At 44.9% G+C, this 19,688-nt stretch overlaps 1 protein-coding gene across 2 annotated transcripts in view; it reads right to left on the reverse strand.

Annotated features, from left to right (window-relative positions):
- Positions 1-891: 891 nt before the first annotated feature.
- The window catches only part of RYK (receptor like tyrosine kinase), a 53,819-nt gene continuing 35,022 nt past the window's right edge, over positions 892-19,688 (reverse strand). For both annotated transcript variants that reach the window (XM_021541446.3, XM_077785603.2), the window contains exons 10-15: positions 10,875-10,944; positions 9,334-9,466; positions 8,448-8,557; positions 6,368-6,527; positions 2,839-2,975; positions 892-1,925 (exon numbers count right to left, since the gene is read on the reverse strand). In XM_021541446.3, coding sequence (XP_021397121.3) covers positions 1,814-1,925; positions 2,839-2,975; positions 6,368-6,527; positions 8,448-8,557; positions 9,334-9,466; positions 10,875-10,944 — 722 coding nt within the window. In that variant the 3' untranslated portion in view covers positions 892-1,813. The remainder of the gene's footprint in view (positions 1,926-2,838; positions 2,976-6,367; positions 6,528-8,447; positions 8,558-9,333; positions 9,467-10,874; positions 10,945-19,688) is intronic.

Raw genomic sequence — 19,688 nt, forward strand, 5'->3', positions numbered from 1 at the left:
GTCACCACCAAGTCCTGCCACTGCTACCAGTTCCCCAGGTCAGAATGGAGAGACCACACACCCAAGGCCCTGCTGCTGTCCCCAGACACAGCCACTCCAAACTCAACCAAACAAAACCAGTTCCAATTCTGTCAGGCAAGCACAGCCCATCACAACATGCCCAAACTTGAGCCAGCAGGAGAATTTCCTTCCAGGATAAAGCAAGACTTGGGTCACTGGCCACAGGTAACAAACCCTGGAGTACAGACAGGAAAGACCACACAAGGCTCTGCCTCATGTGACACTAATTAGAAAGGATTAATCTTCTTCAGCAAGGTTCACAATTCTGGAAAGAACAGAAGCTGCACATCTGCATGACCCAGCCAAATCCAGCTGCTCGTACTTGCACAGCAGTCTCCTTAAAACTCCGATGGCTCCGGAGCCTGTCAGGGCAGTGTCCCACCCCTGCAGTTGCACAAACACTCGAGGCAGCGGGTGCTCAGCTGCAGATGCTGAGAGACAAAAGGCTCTCTCTTTTGTCTCTTCCTGTCCCACACTGTGCTGAACCCTCCTCATGGTGCCACCAGGCAGAGGATGCAGCCTACAGCTCACCAGGAGAACCAGGAGCTATCCTGCAAGTATCTTTGTTACATATAGAAAAAGCCTGAATCCATCACACATTTTGCTGAAAAAACAGTTCAGTCCTCTTGAGCAATGTTCAACTCAAAACAGCCGGGGTGGAATGGATCTCTGGGTTAAGGAAGGCAGCAGGATAATACCTGAAGTCTCAGGGACCAGTTCCACTGGAAGGCAGGTAATCCCCCTTCTCTTCCTGCCAGCTCCAACCTAACCACCACCAACCTGCACAATCCACACACAGGGCAAGGTGAGGGACCAAGCTTTCACATTAGGTGTAATAGAAAAACATTCTTTACTCTGCAAGTGTCTTTACAAATATATATTTATATATTTAAGCCCATTTCAGGCCATAAAAGCCCATAAAAAACAACTAGTACCTTTTTGAACAAGAGAAACTGTGGGGCAGAAGCCTGAGGTGACAGACTCCCACACAGGGACTGCTCTGGCGCTTCTCTGAAGGCCTTTAGTTAGCACATAAAACCATCTCAAAAATCCTTTGATGTGAAAGGAGGGGCACCATTCTTACCCCACTTTCACCACTCTCTATATGAGGTAAACTGGGATCACTTTTACATCATCGCTTTAGAAAGGAGATGTTGTATCCTGAAGACCAGCTTTTCCAAAGAACATCTGTGAATGGGTTAAAAAGGTAAGATGTGTGGATCCAACCATAATGTGCTGTTGTCTCAAAATAGAAGAAGTTGATACTAAAAAGCTATTCCAGATACATACAAGTACAAACACTAGAGCTGGTCAGAAAGATTCAGTTTCAACATTTTGTTAAAAGCAGGGAAAATTTTCTGCAGTGTGTTTTTTTCATTTCCCCTCTCCTCAGTTTTCTACCAGTTCCATAAACCCTTCTGAAAAAATCATGTGTCTGCTGTCAGAGTGCAAAGTCCATCCAAATCTCATGTTTCAGTTCACTATCTCTACACTTTACAAATCCTGATGGCAAACCAAAAGGTCTCAATTTAACTTAGCAAAAGTGATATCTAGGAAATATTCAACACCAAGAGGTCTTACAAAAAAACTTGAGACTACTAAGGCATTCTAAGGCACAGTGTTTTGGAAGAAGTGCTTTCTCCCTGTAGTGTTGCTTTATACACATCACGTGTGCGAGTCCGAGGGATGCATGGAGCTGCAGATGGATGCCATGGCTTCTCCCAAGCAGGGAATTCCACCTTCTGCTGCTGTTTCAGACGTAGGCTCCCAACGCTGCGTGAAATTCAGTGAGACATTGCACCAACTGCTGAAACTTGGGTCTCTCCTCAGGATCTAGGGCCCAGCAGCAGGCCATCACAGCAAACCTGCAACACAGAGGCACATGGAGCACAAGGGAGCCCTGTCAGCCAGGCAAACACAGCCCCAGCCTGAAAAGCAAAACAGCATCTGGCACTGGGAAACTGGCTGAGCAACCAGAGAGAGACAAGGAGCTCTGGATCTTATGGTTCACAATGCTAAACAGCTCCTTCCAAGGATGGACACCTGGAATGATGAGCAAAGGGGCTGTCACCAGAGGTCCTGGCTTGATTTAGGACATAACCCATGGCAATCCAGGAAGGAGCAAGTAGACAGTTCACTGGAAATTGCTCAACTGCTATAAAAGCATGGAATGGTTTGGGTTGGAAGGGACATGGAAGATTATCTGGTCCCATCCCCTGCCATGGGCAGGAACACCTTCCAGTAGCCCAGGGTGCTCCAAGCCCTGTCCAATCTGGCATGGAACACTTCTAGGCACAGGGCAGCCACAGCTTTTCTGGGTAACCTGTGGCAGGGCCTCAGCACCCTCAGAGGGAGGAATTCCTTCCCAATATTCCATCTAATCCTGCCCCTGGCAATAGGAAGCCATTCCCCCTTGTCCTGTCACTCTACTCCTTGTCCAAAGTCCCCCTCCAGCTCTCCTGGAGCCCCTTTAGGCACTGGAAAGGGCTCTGAGGTCTCCCTGGAGCCTTTTCTGGTCCAGGCTGAACACTCCCAGATTGTCTCCAGCCATCAGAGTATCTCCAAGACCTCCTCTGGACTCTCTCCATCAGCTCCACTTCCTTCTGATGCTGGGGACCCCAGAGCCAGAGTTCCACAAGCAATGTTTACCCCAGGGTTTGTCTGACAGGCAGAACAAACAGGCAAGGAAAGGCAGCCCTGGCTCTCTCTCTGGGCAGCCTGGCTTAGCAGCCCAAGCACAAAGCAGCACTGTTCTCCTTCCCCAGCAGAGGCACTCACAGTTCATCGGGGCAGTTGATGGGCTGAGCTATTCGATAGCCATCCTTTAAATAAGCTGCCATCTCAAAGGGGTCGATGTCCACGTAGGGGGTCTGTCCCAGGGTCATCAGCTCCCACAGCGTCACCCCAAAGGCCCACTGCAAAAGGAACAGTGCAGGCATTAACATAACATCCTGAACCCCCAGAGCTCCTCCAGCCAGGGCACAAAATCACCTGTAAGGAGGATTACACACAGTAAGAAAGCTGTACATAAATGCTTTATATAACCAAAGTCAACATGTCTTGAACTGGGCTAATGAAAAATCACACAACTGGTGTTAAATTGCCCAGAGAAGCTGTGGCTGACCCATCCCTGGAAGTGTCCAAGGCCAGGCTGGACAGGGCTTGGAGCAACCTGGGATAATGGAAGGTGTCCTGCCCCTGGCAGGGAGTAGGATCCAGATGGTCTTAAGGTTCCTCCCAACACAAACCAACCTGTGATTCCAGGAAACTGAAATAAACTCAAAATCTTACTGCACTAAGATATCAATGCTTAAAAATAATGGATTTTTTTAACATGAAATTACAGAACACCTAAATCTAAACAATACTGAACACTGAATGATTGTCTTGTATAAAACTGTTATTTACTTTTTTACATTTTGCTTCTTTAGAATGCCTCAAAAGTCCTCAAAAAAGTCTGTGAAATTCAAAGGATCAGAAATGAAATTATAATTTTTTTATTCCAAATCATCTGTATATTTGGAGAGTATGCTCAGGAATAGGACTCAGGAAAAAAAAAAAGAGATTTCATCTCAGTAAACCTGACAGCTCAATCAGCATCCAACACATTCAGCTAGCAACCCTTGCCAAAAGGAGTTTAAAGTGATGAAAAATCCATCTATGAATCCACACACTAGCTGAGTACAAGGAAAATTATTTATTATCTGGTATCCAGAGACCCAGGAGACCAGAGATGGGGCTGATACTTCACGCTTGTGACTCACTACTCAAATTACACATCATCTTTCATTAAAAAGGGGCAGAATCATGCAAAACTCACATGATTCTTGTTTTAATTAAGATAAATCCCACCACTGCCTTGACCCAAGCCATAGGGAAGGGATATTTTCAGGTGGGAATGGCAGAGAAGGGCAGGGGCACAGATGTGGCCCTGCTCCAAACAACCACCAAAGGAAATAAAGCCCCTTTTTAGCTGCAGTGGAGAACAATGATGAGGCACAAGGGTGGTCATAAAGATGAGCTAGAGAGTGATTCAAGCAAAACCACTCTGTTCTAATTCTATAGGTAGCTGTACAAAAATGGCATGAAGAGATGCAGAGTTTCATGTCCAACAGCAGGAAAAACACGGAATTAAGATTCAGCAGGAATTGTGTTTGTTTTCCTACACTCTGGCTGACTGATAGAGCTGTTGGCAGGGGAGCAACATATTATTAGGAAAGTTTCAAGCCAGCGAACACATTTGAAAGAAAGTCATCCAAAAAGCAAGCCTGGAACACACCCCATGGCATCTCTGCAGACACAGACACTGTTTGTACCAGACTTCATCACCCATTCCCTGTTACATGCGATGGATCACTGCGTTTGTTCCCTCCAAACCCACAAAAACATCTGACATCAGCTTTTTGTGAAAGGAGTCCAGGTAGATGCAAAGCTGGTATTTAGGACACATGGTGTTTTCTACACCCAGAAAAACTGTTCATTTTTGAACTCCACAAAAACTCAGAGGGCCACGTGTCTGCAGTTAGAATTGTGTGTTAAAAGGTGGGTGGCATTTATCTCTAAGCAATAAAAAAAGGACTTCTGGTTAAAATGGGCTGGAAGAGATGCTGAATTGCACTGGAGTTTTCAAGAATGGTTACAATAATGAGATTTACTCATCCTAATAAAATTCCACATCTCATTGCTGCTGTTACATAAGCTTTGATTTCTCACAAACAGTAATTACTTTCATGTCCCAGATTTTTTTTAAAGTAAAAATAAAAAAAACACCATTTGATTGAGTTAGTTTAGCTCTCTAAAAACATGCTTTTACAGGCAACTTCCATTTCCTCTTCTGTCTTCAAGTTTGGTATAACACAAACTCCCATGTGTTTTCCAATGAATACACATGTGGAGCACAACTGGCACCTTCCCTTCCTTCCTTCTTTTTCTTGTTTACATGGCTGCAGAGACCATGGAGGGAAAAAAAACAACCAGAACTTCTCTAAAGTTTCCCAAACTGGCACCAGACCACCATCCTGGATGGGATGCATTGAGGGAACAGGCTGAGGTCACTGCAACACTGCTCTTATCTCTGAAAGGTCACCTCAGCTGGGAGAAGTTCCTGGCCACTGGAATGAAGGCATCCTCTGGAACAGCTGGAATTTGGGGGACTATGGGCCTCACAGTCAAACACCAGCTCCTGCTAATGTTAGGGAGCTCATTATCCTGGAGCTCAATCCCATGTCTGTGAAGCACAGGGATGTCTGGGAACAGCCAGTGTGGATTTGTCAAGGGAAGCTGTGCCTGGACCAGATCTGTGCTGAGCAGACAGAGCACAAGGTGAATAATGGATGGCCACATGGACTTCTAGAAGGTGCTGGGGCACTGAACAGGATCCCCAGGGAATGGGCACGGCCCCAAGGCTAACAGAGCTCCAGGAGCATTTGGGATTGTTGGAGTGTCCTGTGAAGGTCCAGGAGCTGGACTGGATGATCCTTGTGGGTCCCTTCCAAGCTGGGATACTTTATGAAAAGCAGACTAGTGCCAGTGCAGCTCCCTGAACTTGACTATGTTCCCTGTCAGTGCTCCCAAGGGAAAAGGAGCAAGGGGCACTTCTGCTGTGCACAAAGGGCCTGACTGACCCCTGAACCATCTGCCATGAGCTGCTGATGCAGGAGTGGGAGTAGAGATGGTGCTCTGAACAAGCCACTGTTATCTATCCAGTGCCATGGTGCCCTGCCTCCAGCTCTGGGGTTCCCAACGTCAGAAGGATGTTGGAGCTGCTGGAGCAAGTCCAGAGGAGGCCACAGAAATGCTCCAAGGGCTGGAGCATCTCTGTTCTGGAGCCAGGCTGGGAGAACTCAGGGTTCCCCTGGAGAAGAGAAGGCTCCAGGGAGACATCACAGCACCTTCTGGTGCATGAAGGTTTCCTCTCCAGAACTGGAAGGGAACTATAAATAACGGATGGGAGGATGCGACAAAGGGGAATGGCTGCACATGGACAGAGGGCAGCATTAGATGGGGTATTTGGAAGAAACTCTTCCCTATGAGGGTGGAGAGGCCCTGGCACAGGGTGTCCAGCAGCAGCTGTGGCTGCCCCTGGATCTCTGGGAGTGTTCCAGGTCAGGCTGGATAGGTCTTGGAACAACCTTGGACAGTGGAAGTTGTCCCTGTCCATGGCAGGGGGTGGAATTAAATGGGCTTTAAAGGTCCCTTTCAATCCAAAGTATTCTGGGATTCTTTGTTTCTCCAACAGCTGAAAAAGGAGAAAAATGTCAACAAAACACATTTCCAAAATGCAAGAGGAGGGGGGAAAAAGCCTCACCACATCACTAGCACTGGAAAATTCATTGTTGACCAGGCTTTCCAGAGCCATCCAGCGGACTGGTCTGTTCTCGTTGTCCCCCAGGCAGTGGTAGTCCATGGGGAACAGGTCCCGCGACAGCGCGTTGTCCGTGATCTTCACCTGCAGGCCGTCGTCGATGCTGGGGCACAGAAACAGCAGCTTCAGCAACCCCTGCAGCCTCCCAGCAACAGCTCTGCCCAGCCCTAAGGTCCACACTTAGCATCTACCTGGGCACTGCTAGACCACATCTCAAGCACTGGCAATTTCCTGCATCAAGACACACTTGCTCTGTGATTAGCAAATATTATCACAGCACCAATTTATTCTGTGCCAACTGATAAGCGCTACAAAAATCAGCAGGCTTGGTCAAACAAAACCAAACACTTAAAAGTGCAAAAAAAAAAAAAAATACTGTTAAAGCAAACAAGTAACTGCCTCAAGTTACTCCTGCTCTTTTGGAGATCCCCCAGAGCAAATAAACACTTAGTAGCTCTAGTAACTGTGGCAATAATGAGGCAAAGATCTAAGCAAAGAAAGAGCCAGTTAATACCTTTAACCAACCAGTACACTTTGTGGTCCAGAAGCGTGTCTCTTATTAAGCCAGCTGAAAAACTGTTCATTCCCTCCACAACAGCTATTGATGCTTGTCAGAAGTAGGGTACTAAGGGAAACTTACTTTAATCAAGAGAAGATGACTCAAAACAGCACAGAGAATTCGCCCCCTCTGGGATGTGATTCAAACTCTTTGAACTTAAAACAGTGTGTAATAAAGTTCAGTGTTCTCATGAACAGCTGACTTCAGAATATGGCAAAGATGTTGGCTTCAACATTGTATGACAAAAATACAGAAGGAACACTGGGGTGGGGGTATTGGAACAATTTGGTTTTTGTTGTCTTCTCATCTTGCCAATTATTCTTTTATTGAGAAAAATGAAATATAAATGCTCTGTGTGTTTCCCTCTTCACTGTCTCAGATACCTATTTATTTTATTTTTATGCACTTTCAGACCAATTCATTATCCTCAAAATTTACACAACAGGAAATTTCCTATCTAGTAATTTTTAAGAGTTCAGAGAAATTCCTAGAAGACATCTTTGAAAACAAATTCAATGCAAAGGGTAATTCCCCAGCAATTAAGACAGCCCTGACTTGTGTAATTCTCATGTCCACTGTAATTGGACTGGCTGTGCCATGGGCACATGAGACCGCAAGCATTTCCTCCCTTAAACCTGCCAAGATCACTGGAATCTTGGTTCCCTTCCCAAAATTAGGGCATGGGTCTGATGCACTTCCCAACCTTTCACCACCCACAGCAAACCTGGGGAACAAAGAGGGGCTGGTGGAACAAAGTCCTTCAGGGCACCTTGGCTACTGGCACCTCTTTCTCTTTCCAAACATAAAGCTCCAGGTGATGGCCCTGATGTTTGTGATCTCTGTCTCCCGTGGTCCCACTTCCTCCTCAGTGTGCTCAGTAGTGAGGAAAAGCAAGAGAAATTAGGAACAGGATGTGTCAGGAGCCCCATCACACTGAGCATCCTTACGGGGCACAAGAGCAGAGATGGTGGCCACTGAGTGACTGGGTTCCTAGAAGGCCACCAAACACCTCCACCTCTACATTTTGGAGTGTATTCCAGCCTGAAGATGGTCTCAAACCCCACTCTGGCATTCCTGCTATTCCATTTGTATCTATCCATCATTTGGCAACTAAGAAATCTACCAATGAACAAAGTCTTTAACTCCGTTTTTAAGGAGAAAAAATTAAGAAAACCAACTTCAAACAAAAATCTATCCATTGATAAACTGTCAAAGATATTCCAGGTTTTTATTTAAGTTGAAGGGAAGTTTTAATTCTTTTCAAGCCTTTGAAAAAGTGACAGACAAAGGCAGCTGAAGCATTACAGAGAGAATGTTCTGCATTCTTTAGCACCACAATTCCTGGTTCCCCTTGCTTTGGAGAAAAACAACTTCACTGACTGCACTAGTGACCCCAACCCTGCATTTTGAAGGAGAGCCAGGCTGAGTGCAGGGAGATGCAGGAGCAGAGGGGACAGTACTTACACACAGTTCCTCGCAGCCAGGTCTTTGTGGATGACCTCCCTCCTGGCCAGGTAGCTCATCCCACAGGCGATCTGGATGGCCATGTGTACCAGATCCTGCTGGGAAATCGCCTGCAAGAGCCCAGAGCAGCAGCCATCAGCCCCTCCAGCCCAGTACCTGCAGGGTTACTGGGTTTGCTGTGTCCCAGTGCCCCCTCCCCTTCCAGGCCCCACAGACACAACCACCTATGGGCACTCATCATGGTGCCTTACTCTAAATTTTAACTTCTTTTTTTGACGTGTCAAGGGAAAATACTTCCATCTTGCAAGTGCCTTACTCTTTGCACCTACTTTTTGTTTGATTGGAAGTGGACATAGGCAAAAAATGGTCCATTTTACCTCTTCCCACACCTTTTTCACTTTGTTTCCCTGGAAATCAGCTAAATTCCAGGCAGAAGCACAGCCAAAATCCTTGTTGCTTCCAAAACCAATATCAAAGGCTGTTGCTTCAGCTCCTTTTGCAACTTCACAGTTCCATCCTAATTAAAATCTTGCATGTATTTATAGCTTGGGATACCAAAAGTAGTAAATCTGAAATTTCTCCATACATGATTTTCCTTAATTTAATCCACAATTTTATTTCTTGATATAATTTTAGGATGCATTGATTGAGCTCCTACCCTAATGAGAGGTGACAGCTTCCTGCCCTCTGAACACCCATTATAAACAGCCAGGAATGCTTTCCTGGTGGGAAACAAGGCAAACACTTGCTGGGGAGGCACCTCTGCAGCTCTCCTGCTATCACACTGAACAGGAGAGTGCCACAACCATTCCTCTGGTGGCACAAACTCAGGTGCCAGAGCAAAAGGAGGCTTGATGGGCACAAAGTCCCACATGCCCAAGGGTACCTGGGGATTGTTGGCCTCCACCAATTTGCACTGTCGCAGGAAGAGTTTAAGGTTCCCCCAGTTCATGTAGGGCAGCAGCACCATTGGTTTCTCTCCCTCCTCTATACAGACATGAGTGATAGGCAGCAGATTCCTGGAAGACAGAGAAATTCCTAATGTTATGGAACTGAAATTTGATAAAAATACTTTTGATTCCTAAACACAGCAATAAAATTAATTCAACATGGAAGAAAAGCATTTGATCTTGTATTAGGAGTTGCAGAGCACAAGGTGTCCAAATAACTGAAGCCTTAGACATTACTTCTTTTAATGAATGAAATATTTTACTATTTGCCTGTTATGAAGAACCCTCCAAAGGTTTTCACTTGGTCCAAGAAGGTTGACATAAATTGTTGTGAATACAAGTGATACACAGAAGTGCTATATCCTAAACTGGGAGGTGCAGCTTTCTAAATCAACTGCAGATATAAAATATATACTTCCATTATAGCAGTTAAACAAAAAAAAGTCAGAACAACATGTTTGATCTGCTTCAAAGTGACAGAACTGAAAATTTTAGTTCTGAATCAGCCTCTTTAAGGGTCTTTCCAAACCTTTTGTGGCTCAGGTAACCTCCATGCTGCAGTGTCTCTGCACATCTTCCTTTGAAGATATATAATATTACATATATATATATATATTATATATCAATTAATTCATAGAAACTCAAACCAAACTGGACCCAGTTTCAATTTCCAATAATCACTTTTTAAAATACCTGTATTTTCCATTGAAAACCATTAGCAAAGTCACCAGTGACTTACAATTGTTTTTAATTTTGAATTTTCTTACTCTTTCCTGAAAATTTCTCACAGCCAGGTGTCCCATCCATGAGCTCTGGAGACCCGTGATGGTCCCAGCCTCAGAAGCAGTGTAGGAAAAAAAAACATTTTGGACTTTTTAAAAATAGTTTGACTTATAATAGGGAGGACAACAGCTCATTTGGAATGAGGAGAGTAGGGCAGGTTCATTCTCTTTCTATTTTAGGTATGTTTCACCAAAAACCTGTTTTAAGGTCTTTATTATGTAAGGCTGGGAACATCCTGGAGAAGGCTCCAGGGGGACCTCAGAGCCCTTTCCAGTGGCTAAAGGGGCTCCAAGAGAGCTGGAGAGGGACTGGGGACATGGAGTGACAGCACAAGGGGGAATGGCTTCCCACTGCCAGATGGGGATAGATGGGATCTTGGGAAGGAATTGTTGCCTGGGAGGGTGCTGAGGCCCTGGCACAGGGTGCCCAGAGAAGCTGTGGCTGCCCCTGGATCCCTGGAAGTGTTCCAGGCCAGGCTGGACAGGGCTTGGAGCATCCTGGGATAGTAGAAGGTGTCCCTGCCCATGGCAGAGATGAGCTTTAAGGTTCCTTCCCACCCAAGCCACCCTGGCATTCCATGATTCTACAGAAGTGTTGCTGAATTCCCAAAGAGCTCCCTCTCCCCAGGGAGGTTTAGCTCAGGTACTTCCACCTCACAGTGACATGGATTTGTCACCAGCCCTGCGTGCCCTACCTGTGGTGAAGCCCTCTGAGTTTACAGCTTTCCGTCAGCATCATTGTCACCTGCACCTCTGAGGCTTGATCTGAGGGGAAAAATGAACCACAGATAAACTTTGGAAACAAATTAACACATTAATTAAAATTCAGTCCAGATCTGCAAGTCATTTAAGGTCACTTGAGCACGAACAGAACTTGTTTGCCTCCTTTCTTAAAATGGCACTTACAAAAAGCCCAGAAGTTCAATGCCACGTTCTGAGGCTCATTTCTGCTCAGAAAGGTGGGGTGAAACCCAGAAAGGAAATCAAGCACATTCCAGGGGCTGACAGGCTGTGCAATTCTGCACTTCCTGACAGCTTCTGGGCAGGCACAAGCCAGCTGCACTGGGCAGTGTGGTCCCATCCTGCACAGGACTGGTGCCCATGGAAGAAGTGTGATGTGCCAAATGCTTCCCAGGCACGAATGTGCTCCCAGGACACTGCTTTGCTGCTGAGTTACCACTCCAGGTACAGTGGTGTTTACTGCCACATGGCTGGAGGCTGTTTATGTCTAGATTTACTTATTTCCTTGCTCCCTACTTGACACACTTGACTCTTGGTAACCTTAGAAATGTTTGCTGTTCTCTCTCCCACCTTTCAAAATGAATAAATAAATAAAACCACTGTTGACAGCTAAAATTCAGGCACCTGTGATAACTTCAGTAACCCAAAGCAATCAGAGCATCCAGAAGCAGAAGCACAGGTAGTGCCTGGAACCCCTCTCCCACTGCTTTTTGTGTATTTGGGTTTTTCTTCCCCCCTTGGTGGCAAGAACCTCCAGGGAATCTTAAGGAGATGGCAACGAGAGCACTCCCAATCCCACCCCCCTCACACCTGGGAGCATTTTCTGTGTCTGCCTCGTGCTGGGACTAGTTCTGGCAGGGAGCTGGCACAGGAGAGCCTAGCACAGCCCAAGGAGCTCTCCTTGCTGCACTAGAGGGAATTTACATGTCATGGATGAGTCAAGTCAAGGTTTTACTGCCCTGGGAGGAAGAATGGGCAAGAAATCCTCTGCTCTCTTCTCTCCTCCAAGGTCTGATCCTGCTCCTGTACAGCCCTGACACCCTTTCCTAACTGAGCTGAGCCCTGCAAAAGAAAATGTGACTCTGGCTGAGTGAAGAGTGATGGGAGCACTCTGCAGAAGCTCAGAGGTGCCACTAAATCAGTGACAATTATGGCTGTGGTATATTATGGGATGCATCAGTCAGTGCTTTTGGGCCCATCACTACAAGGATATTGAGGGGCTGGAGCTTGTCCAGGGAAGGGAACAAAGCTGGGGAAGGGGTTGGAGCTCCAGGAGTGGCTGAGGGAGCTGGAAAGGGGCTCAGCCTGGAGAAAAGGAGGCTCAGGGGAACCTTGTGGCTCTGCACAACTCCTGACAGGAGGGGACAACTGGGGGGGTTGGGCTCTGCTCCTAGGGAACAGGACAGGATGAGAGGAAACAGCTTTGAGTTGTACCTGGGGAGGTTCGGACTGGATATTGGGGAATCTTTATTGACAGAAAGGATGGACAGACATTAACACAGGCTGTCTGGGGCAGTGGTTGAAGATTTAAATCTGGAGGGGTTTAAATCTGTGTGGGTGAGGCACTTGAGTGGTGGCCTTGACAGCACTGGGGGAATGGTTGGAGTTGATGGTCTTGGAGGTTTTTTCCAACACAATCAAATCTATGATTCCCCTCTGTTTGATAACCACTTTGTATGTAGGGATGGTAGGAACAGGTTCTTGCAGTGCAGGAGACACTGAAGCCACGGCCAGCTGAAGTCTCTGGCCTGCACTCCAACAGAAGCATGAGAAAGACAAGGTCCTGCCCCTGTGGGCTGGACACTTGATAAATTTGCTTATGTACAAGACAAATGAAAAAGGCTTGGAAAGAGGAAAGAAAAACCAAGATCCTACATTAAAACAAAGTTACACAGCCCTGAATGACTGAATCAGGCAGTTCTAAAAGCCAGCATTAAAAATGGAGGTGGAAAAGCAGATTCTGAGAAGTCAGAGGAGCAGGTTACCTGTACAAAGCTTCAGGTGTAAACAGCAGTAATTACAGGGCCCAAAGACCTCAACCTCTTCACCCAGCACACGATGAAGGGAGGAAAGAGATTCCTGGGTGTGAGTTTAAGCTGATTAACTCCTCACACACTCTCTGGCTCTATGCTTGCTGAACTGGTTTGCTTTTAATTATAAGAGCCACCAAGCAATAATTTGAAACTTTAAATCAGAGATTGTTTAAGAGTGGATTTAAGATCTACAGAACGAGTCAGGCTGGTTTGGACAATGCATTCATTCACCTCCTGATGGTGACTCTTCTGCCAAAGCCTTTCCCTTTCCAGAACTCAGGGAAGTTTCCAGCAGGTCACTGTGACGTTCTGTTGTTTTCTCTCCACGTTATAGTGGTTGATCCAAAAGCATGATTGACTCCCAGGCAAGTATATACGGAAACTGAAATCTTATCTTGTGAAACAGTCCCACCATCCATATTGTGTTTGCTTATCAATATTATTTCCTTGTTTTCTGCATGGCAAAAAACTTACCCAACACCAACAAATTCAACAGACTCTGAACAAACAATAGTGTTCAAGGCTAATCCTCCCCTAAGTTGAGACCAGTGCCAATTTAGAACCACCACACAATTTGATTATTATGGGTTTGTACTAGATATAATTCAAAACACTATATTAATCACCACTTCTTGGAGTGATTCTTGTCAAAAGGGAGAGAAGAACACCAAAATACTGCTACTGCAACAGTCCCCACTGGAATTGAGCTTCCTTTTAAGGCTATTTTCATCAGTTACAAAGGAAAAAGTTCAGTTAAACAAACTCTGTCACATTTAGTAGGCTATAACCACTTTTGAGCAAGCAACACACACATCTTTACAGACCAGGACGAAGGTGATTTTGGCAATATTACATTTTTTTTGTGAGGGCCTGGTGAATCTGAGCATCCTGTACTAAAAAATAGAAAGGATCCTGTCAAACCCACGGGATGCCCACGGGCTTTTGTGGCTCCTTTTGTCCGCCCTGGATCCCTGAAGGTGTCGGATACAAGCTCAGCCACACACACAGCTACAGAGGAGAGAGGGGGCAAAGCCTCCCAACAGAGCCAGAAACCTCTGAAATTACAACAGCTACGTGGAGACACAACTGAGGAGGTCACAGGCTCCCATTTATTAAATGTGAGCACTGCAAGGGCTCACTGCAAACTTCCTTAAGGCCCTGGAAAAAGCTGAACTGAGGAATTACCATGATTTGTGATTAAGAACATGTCAGTGCTCAACCATGAATGGAGTTGCAGTTGGATAGTCACGAGGAGCAGCCAGATTTCCATAAGGTGATCACATACCAACAGCTGAGAAACCAAAGAGTACTTCAAGGAAGTTCAGAGGAAGATTTAACACCCAGAAATATTCCAGATGCTCAGTTAGGACCAAAAAGGTCCAACTTTCAGAAGGTGCTTAAAACCAAGACTGAGATAGATGTAAATGCATTCTAGAGAAGAAGATGCTCTCCAAGCCCTGGTTTTACCCAAAAGCCTGGCTGTGAAAGCCTGCCCTGAGGCCCAGGGCAAGAACAAGGCAGGATTGTAAGCTCTGATGGAGTTGCAGGTTTATCTCCTGATATCATAGGATTTGTATGCACCCAGGCACAATGGGGCTCTTGGCACTGGTGGTTTTACAGAAGAGGCTGATCCCTCTGTGCTGGGATGTGCTGGGGCCCTGCCTGGTTCATGGGGAGAAAAAACACCTATTCCATTTCTACCAACTTCTTAAAATCCAACTGCAAAAATGTATTTTAAAATCTTTGTTCATTATCACTCATTGATCATGCGAATCATCAGGTGAAAAGATCTTGAGGAAGTTCTGTGATGGGGAAAGTGAAGGGGGTTGCCTGCTCTGAGACCAGGCACTCATCAGCTGCAGGGCACCAGGCTCTGCTTCAGCAGGAAAAGTCTCTCCACACCCCAAAAGACGTAGCAGAGATCAGAAGCAGCAATTACCTGGATATTGCAGTGGGGAGCTGATTAGCTGGATGTTTTCATGAGTCACTTTGTGAGGGAGACCTCCCAGAACCTCAAAATTACACAGCACAGCTTAAGTAGGATCACAGAATCCTTTAGGTTGGAAAAGCCCTCCAAGATGAAGTCCACTCATCCCTCCAGCACTGCCAAATCCACTCCCAACCCATGTCCCCAAGTGCCACATTCACACATCTGTTAAATCCCTTCAGGTATGGGGACTCCACCACTGCCCTGGGCAGCTGTGCCAGGGCTGGACAGTCCTTTCTGGGAAGAAATTTTCCCTAATATCCAACCTAAACTTCCCCTAGGGCAACTTGAAGCAATTTCTTTCTGTCCTATCCCCTATTTCCTGGGAGAACAGATTGACACCCTCCTCACCACAGCCTCCTCTCAGGCAGAGTAACAATTTAAAAGACTTCTGACTGTAGAATGGTCACTGAAATCTGTTTCTTCAGAAGATAAAGCAGAACCTCAAAACCCATGTAACCACAGGTTTCAAAACTGAACTGAGTCACATTTGAACTCTCTCACAGCCTGCTAGAAGCAGTAACAGCAGATTCTCTCAAGACTCCTGTCAGAAGCGGCTTTGCAAATGCTACAGCCAGGAGCTCCAAGGCTTCTGATGAATGTTTCCAACCTCAATATTTAAGAATATGTTTTACCTGCAGCTTTTCTCACCTTTGGACCATTTGTAATGGCTTGTTCCCCTGTGAAATTCCTCCTGCTTCATATTGCATGGTAATGCTCATCCACAACACTTACACAGCCCATTTTCTACACACCTGCCTGTTTTCACAAGCTTCTATTACCATTATTATCTTTCAGCCTTGTGGAGTTTGCCAAATATCCCACGACAAAGTGCACAAGCCCCAGTTATTGAAGGGTGACAGCCAAACAGGCAGGCACAATGGGCACAGGAATTGGGAGTGCAGGACTAGAGCAGCTCCAGGTGATAAATGTTCCCAGTATCAACACATCCTTGTTAATTACTGCTGTTTCTGCATGGCAATTAATTAGGTAAAACTGCTCCCAAGGCAGAATTCCACCCTAGTTCAAAGAGAATGCACGCCTGAGTATTGCTTTAACCCCTCTACACGAGTCTTTGGAAGTAATTCAATGCCTGTGCTCACATCTGTTGTACAGGACATTTTTAATACTCCTAGCAGGTAACCTTCACAACTTTCCTTCACCAGAAGGATGCTAAAGGAATGCAAGAAGTCATGATCCAACCTGTTTTTTTCATAGGCAGAAAGGAAAGTACATATAAAAATATTTCAGCTTTAAAATTTCGAGGCCCCAGGAGTCAGAGAGAGCCAAGTGGAGCATCTGATGCTTCCTCCTGCCACGGACTGAGCACAGCACTCTGTGCTCCTGTTTGCAGCTTGGAGCTGCAGGAAGTGGTCAGGTCACCACTTCCACAAATCAGTGTCCCCCTGCTTTCCAACCCAGCCCTGCATCCTACAGAATTCCAGCCTCCTGTAAAGGTAAGACATGCACTCCAAACCACAGCAGCAGGAGGTTACAGCGTGGGACACCGCACTTAATCCTGATAAAATTTCCAGAGAGCAGGATTTCTCTTCCAATCCTGGTATCCAGGCATCATGTATCAACCACATGAGTTTATTTTGCAAAGCATGGCAGCTCACGCTGACAAATCCAAGCCTAATTTTAATAAATCCTAGGACTGAGTCAACACGATACTGCTAAAATAGGGAATGCTATTCTGGTTTTCCTACATTATAAATGCATATGCAGTTTTAAACCACAGAAAAGGGCAGAGAAAATCAGGATTTAGGGATGGTCTTAGTTCCCTGTGTAACAGTAACACCAGAATCCAGGAAGCAGCAGCAAAGAGCAGGAAGTAAAAGGCTCTTTGCTAAATAATCCATTTAACTCAAAGTCAACCTGAAAGTGTTAAGTAAGTTGAAAGTGAAACTGGGAAAGAGAGACATGAATGATGTCCTGGTCCAAAGGTCAAGGGACAGCACATAATAAAACTGATGTACAAGTAGAGATTTTAACTGTGTGCAAATTTAAGTGTCCTGCAGGTGAGTATCTTTTAGCACATGGAATAAATCTTTAAATTATGCAGTACAATACTTTGGAAATCATCCCCTCAGTATTTTCAGAAGCATACTGTATTGTGTCTCAGGGTATTTTCCTAAAGAACTTGGATTAAATTAAAAATGAAGTGCATTTTTTAGGCTGATATTAAAAAATTTGCTACTTATCCCAAATTCTTTAAATTCAAGTATCTTCCTTTATAAAGACACTCAAGAATTTAGCTCAGATGAGCAGTAACTCTTGATTTTTCTTTTTTGGCATAAACTATATTCTTCAGAAACGGGATCCTGCACTCTGATTTTGGAAGATTAAACACTTTTGAACAATTCATTCAAATACTGTATGTTTAAGGTACAACCTTAAACTTAGAACTATATTCACAAGGCTGTGCTTTTTAAGAATGAACTACCCAGAATAGCAAATTCCATCAATTGAAACATGGCCCCTTGAGAACAACTGTGGATGCTCCAAGTTTTGGTACCTGTTTAGTGTGAACAAGAAACCTTCACCTTGGTTAACACAGAGCTGCTTGTCCACATTTAAATCCCCTCAATGTGCCCATTGCTGTCTCCTGCTTGGCATGGCCTGAATTCTCAGGATTTCTATTTCTACAGTTCTCAACTGCATGAAGTCCTAAAAGGTCACCAAGCTTGCAATCATTGAATGGTTTGGGTTGGAAGGGACCTTAAAGCTCATCTCGCTCCATCTCCTGCCATGGGCAAGGACACCTTCCACTGGATCACGATGCTCCAAGTCCTGTCCAACCTGGCCTGAGCACTCCCAGGAATGGGGCATCTCCTCTTAACTAGACTAGCAATAAATGTAAAAACTCTAAATAGTAAAATGACAGAGATAGCCAAGAATGCTGAAAGTCTTTTAGTGACCTAAGATGACAGAACTAAAGCGTTATTAAAAGTTGGTAGAACAATGAAGTTTAAAGAGCTGACCTTTGTCAACACTGACTTTATTTCCAGTGCTTTCCATGGATAGTTTGTTTCCAAACACTCCTTCCTTGTACATCAGAAAAATGTTAAGTGGTTAGAACATGAAATGGGAGCAGCCGGGTTATCTTGAACAGCACACTGCGTTGTTTTTACCAAAAGTGTACCTTGGCCAGAACATCCTAAATGAGTCAGGCCTCTGCACAGCTCACCCTCACTTCATATGTTCCTGGAATAACACAATTCCATTTGTTTTGCTAAGAATTTTCTCCTTCACAGGAAAAGCACCATTAAACAAAGTGTTCTTTAAATCAAAGGTGAAACCTGTGTGTTTTCTTCCTCCTCTGACATCAGATGATTTAAAAGATTCCCCAGAAAGGCTGGAGGGATCTGTTCAACCCTGTAAAGAGATGTAATGCCAGCTTGGAGAAACATGCCATCAGAGACACTTCCCAAAACTGAGAGGAATTGGAAACCTCTGGTTGGAAAGTGAAGCATTCCACCCTCATAACACAATTTTTCTGTAAAACAAAAAAACACAACAAAGAAAGCAAATGCCAGCTAAGTCTCTCATCTTTCTAACAAAGAACTTGTTCAGGTTGTGTTGATCCAAAGATTCCAAAATCCCAGATATTCTAGATAACATATTCTTGTTCTTGCTGGCAATGACACACATCCTCAATCTTCATCAGTGTCTGCTTGAAGACGGAACGAAGGCAAATTTTCCACTGAAATGTCTAAGGGTGAAAATAACTATGACTTTGAGCACCTTGCCTAGCAAATAAACACAGTGGAAGTTTAAACTGCAAAGATAACACAACTGTATGGCCAACATGAAGGATGTAGGACAGCCTGAATAAGTCACACCTTTTCCCCAGAGCTTGGGATCTTTGCAGCCTGAAGTTATTAGAGCTTCCAGAAATCCAGGAAAGATCCATTTTCCTTTTAAGCTCTCCTTGGCACAAGGCACTGCTCATATCAGAAGGCTCAGGCACCCAGACACAAATGATACAGCATCAAAAAAACATTATAAACTCATCTATTTCATGAACCTGCATGTAGAAACTTTGTCACTGCCATGGGCATGTTACAACTTTCTCCCTGGAGTGAAATAAAACTCCATGAAAGAAAAAACTCCTTTAAGCATCTGGAGTAAAACCCAGGGATGAATCCTCCTTTCAGTCTTTATAAGGGATGTGGCGTTGAGACTTCAAGAGAAGCATCTCCAACTTTTACACCACATCAATTTAAGAGCTACAGAACAAGTAATCACTGAATCACTTCCAATGTACTTCAATAACTTCATGAAGTGTTCAAAAGAAAGACCCCAAATTCTGTAGTGGATGAGAAACCAGTCAGATCATGCTGAACAAGCACCCTCCAACCTATTCAATCCCTGCACTGATACTGCCTAATCAGGCTCAAACTTGCTATTTGAGAATCTGACCTAATAGTTCTACCCTAGTTTGAGACAACAGGGAATACAGAAGATTTCAGGAAACTCTCTGGATGGGCTCTTCCACTTCTCAGGCAGGTCCAGGCTCTCTCAGTTTTTGTGTATTACTGACTTCTTTAAGAGCAGATCACTTCAGAAGGGGAACAAACACAAAGTTCAGAGAAATCAGGGATCCTGTTTTCACTCTCCTGGTTTATAGCAATGCTCTGCATCTCACTGGAGCACTGGGAAACATCAGGGAAGTGGGAAGGGCTGCTGCAGTTACTGCAGTCAACTACCTGTTGCTTTTGATCCTTTGGGGGCAACAATTAACC

The sequence above is a fragment of the Lonchura striata genome, chromosome 9 (assembly GCF_050655825.1).
Source record: "Lonchura striata isolate lonStrDom1 chromosome 9, ASM5065582v1, whole genome shotgun sequence".
Classification (NCBI taxonomy): domain Eukaryota; kingdom Metazoa; phylum Chordata; class Aves; order Passeriformes; family Estrildidae; genus Lonchura; species Lonchura striata.